Source organism: Hippocampus comes, unplaced genomic scaffold (genome assembly GCF_001891065.2).
Source record: "Hippocampus comes isolate QL1 unplaced genomic scaffold, H_comes_QL1_v1.1 scaffold261, whole genome shotgun sequence".
NCBI classification, from domain to species: domain Eukaryota; kingdom Metazoa; phylum Chordata; class Actinopteri; order Syngnathiformes; family Syngnathidae; genus Hippocampus; species Hippocampus comes.
The window spans coordinates 4,862,737-4,865,962 of record NW_017805824.1 but is presented as its reverse complement, the minus strand read 5'-3'; the positions used below and the strand labels follow the sequence as shown (position 1 = coordinate 4,865,962).

Below are 3,226 nucleotides of genomic sequence, written 5' to 3'. Positions count from 1 at the left end.
CCATTCATCACACACACACACACACACACACACACACACACACACACACACACACACACACACACACACACACACACACACACACACACGTGTGTGTGCAGAGCGCCATAAGACGAAACCTATAAGACCAAAACGCTGTGTGAGGTTTCGTCAGTGTCTTTGCACCTTTGTGCTGCAACAGATGCCAGATGAGACTGAGCTCTACTTGAAGAGATGCAATGTAATTAAGAGCAAAAGGAGGAGACAGAGAATTTCCCCAACTTCGCTCCAGTAGTAATCATTGGGCCTCTTAAGAAAGTCAAATCCCCCAACATTTATAGCACTTTTGTGGCAAACATCAGTTGGTCAAAGGGAGTTGCGATGATGAATTCAACCCCACCTTTCCTAACCACCTTTTTTTTAACTTTCATACACGATTGTCGTCAGTGGCCTAAATATTGCCGGCAAAAAAATTTATGGAAGAAAGACCTTCAAATGAATCTGAAGAGGCCCATTGTTTCCACAGAGCAGAGAATAGATGCTGTATGCTCTCTATGTGTTGCTGTCCTGTGTGTGCTGATGCAGCAGATGTTTGAAGGTTTACAGCAAGGGTTATTCTTAACATCTGCGCTATTTACTGTTAGCTTAAATAGTGTTTCGCATTTTGTGTGCATTAAGATCGTGGATTTTTGTTCGACAAAATTAAACGGTTTGGTTCTTTTTGGTTTTAAAATACAAGCTTTGTAATTCTCTGGTTTAATCTCTGCTGTTAGATTTAGAGTAACTTCAACTATGAGTGACACACAGCTTGAAGCAAGCACACTCGAGCTCTTATTTGTGCAACAGTCTTTCACGCTATTTCTCAAAGTGATGTTATATGTTTTTCTCCCATTTCTTCATGGCAAGAAAGTGAAAAGAGGTGTCTTTTTAAGTGTTTAGAGTCTACCTTAAATTCAACTTTTTTTTTTAAATACATAGTTATCACGCTATCGTGGATTTTCACCTATCACAGGTGTGTCTTCAATCCCTCGTGATGAATCGGGATTCACAGTAGGTCCTTATACTGATCTTTCCGGTCCATCTGCCGTCCTCTGCTCCATCCACAGGTTCCCCTCCATCCACATCCTTCTCTTCCTTGTCATGCTTCCAGCGGCTTTCTCCTTCTCACGACCTCAGTGGATTCTTCAGCGTGTCCCCGTGGTCCTCCCACAGCAAAGCGAGAGTCGCCCGGCCCCACGCTTCCTGTCCCAAGCCCGCCTTAACGTCAGCTCCGCGTGTGACCCAGAATGCCACAAAACAGCGCCTTTGCCTAGCTACTGGGACTTGGAGCAATTTCTGGCTTATGAGACTCTTCACTCAGACGGTCGACTCACTGAGACCGCCGTCGGGCTCTACGGTTATAACTTGGCATCCAACAAAAGCCCCGCATACTCCTTGGCGCCGTCTGAGAAAGGCCAACGGTCACATACCAGACGAAAGCGTCAGATCTTTGGTCACGATGGGCGATACAGCATTGCAGGGCACAACTTTGTGCTTAAATATCCTTTCTCCGTGGCTGTCAAACTGTCCACCGGATGTTCTGGTACTCTCGTCGGGGACCGGCATGTTCTAACGGCCGCTCATTGTGTTCATGACGGTAAAAACTATGTGAAGGGCGCTCAGAAGCTCAGAGTGGGCTTTCTAAAAGCCAGACAACGGGATCTACGGTCTCCAATTTCCAACTTGAGCAACCATGTTGAGAGCGGGCCAAACGTCGGCCCAATCGTGTCAGAGAAGATGAAGTTCCAGTGGATCCGGGCAAAGCGCACACATGTACCCAAAGGATGGATTAAAGGCAATGCCAATGACATCGGGATGGACTACGACTACGCGCTTTTAGAACTCAAGAAAGCCCACAAACGGCGTCACATGAAGTTGGGTGTGAGTCCTCCTTCTCAGAGGCTTCCCGGGCGACGGGTTCACTTCTCCGGGTTCGATAACGACCGTCCGGGACAGTTGGTGTATCGTTTCTGTCAGGCCGGAGAGGAGACGTCAGACCTGCTCTACCAGCACTGCGACGCCCAGCCGGGGGCCAGCGGGTCGGGGGTCTACGCCCGAATGTGGGACGGGCGGCGTCGGCGATGGGAGAGGAAGGTGATCGGTGTGTTTTCTGGGCACCAGTGGGTGGAGCGTCAAGGGGCGTCTCAGGAATTTAATGTCGCCGTGAGAATCACGCCTCTCAAATACGCTCAAATCTGTTACTGGATAAAAGGAAACTTTGTGGACTGTCGGGAAGGCTGAGGAAGTACATTGATGTGTTAACACCGCTCACAGCACTGACGAAAAATGATCTCCAAAACTCAGAGTGGAAACAAAAGTCACAGATACTACAGTGAACCCCTGCGAAGAGCAAAAATCCGTCAATAATTGATGACCACCCAAAAGGGTTTGTAGTTGTCGAGAGATGCCACAAAATGGTAGCAAAACACTTTTTTCCCCCAATTCAACACAGCCTCACCAGATGGTGACTTTTTCCAGCAAATGTGGAAATGTTTCTCACTTAAAATAGTGACAAAAAGCTATTTCTTTCGAGCTGCTCGCATCTCCTGTCTCTCATTAGTGTTGTTGTCCGGTAGATTGCGTAGCGTAGATAGTAGCCTCGGTCTGTTCCCGGTTTTCCAGATCGGTTTCAAGATACTGACAAAATAAAAGTGGTCAATGAGTCCATCTTTTTCGTCTATTTAGATCGTTTTTTTTTTTTTTTTTTTGTCGGTCAAAAGTGAACAGAAATGTTTTTTTTTACACCAACGTTCCGGCCTCATAATTCCATTTAAACATGGCACACTGTGCACCTGTCCGTAGTTAGGGATGCACCGATGTACTGTCATACATGCTTGTTGTTTGGTCGCCTCTTATTTTTTTTGCACTTGATTTTCACGCATGCGCAGATGAGATCTGCAAGTGGCATTATGTATTGATAGCAGATGGATGGAAGATGGTCATTTTCCTATTTTTTTCACAAATTGATACAATTTATCAGTCCTCACTTCGTCTGTTATTTTTCCACATTACAATTGTCAACAGCATTTTAATCACAGATTGCTTTGTGTCCCTAAATGTGTTTGTGGTGCTGATTTCCAAAATACATTAACTTTTTTTTTCCAAAACACATCAGGTTTTTGAGATATTTTCATTTTGTTTTTAAGTTTGACTTACAGAAGCTTGCACAATGTGGATTTTAACATGCGTTGTAATTTATAGCTTATAG

The 3,226-nt window shown here is 45.3% G+C and overlaps 1 protein-coding gene across 1 annotated transcript in view; it reads left to right on the top strand.

Moving 5' to 3' along the window:
- Positions 1-2,685, top strand: part of LOC109526024 (serine protease 23-like) — a 4,577-nt gene extending 1,892 nt beyond the window's left edge. The window contains exon 2 of the mRNA XM_019887020.1: positions 1,086-2,685. Coding sequence (XP_019742579.1) covers positions 1,086-2,259 — 1,174 coding nt within the window. The 3' untranslated portion in view covers positions 2,260-2,685. The remainder of the gene's footprint in view (positions 1-1,085) is intronic.
- The last annotated feature ends 541 nt before the right edge of the window (positions 2,686-3,226 follow it).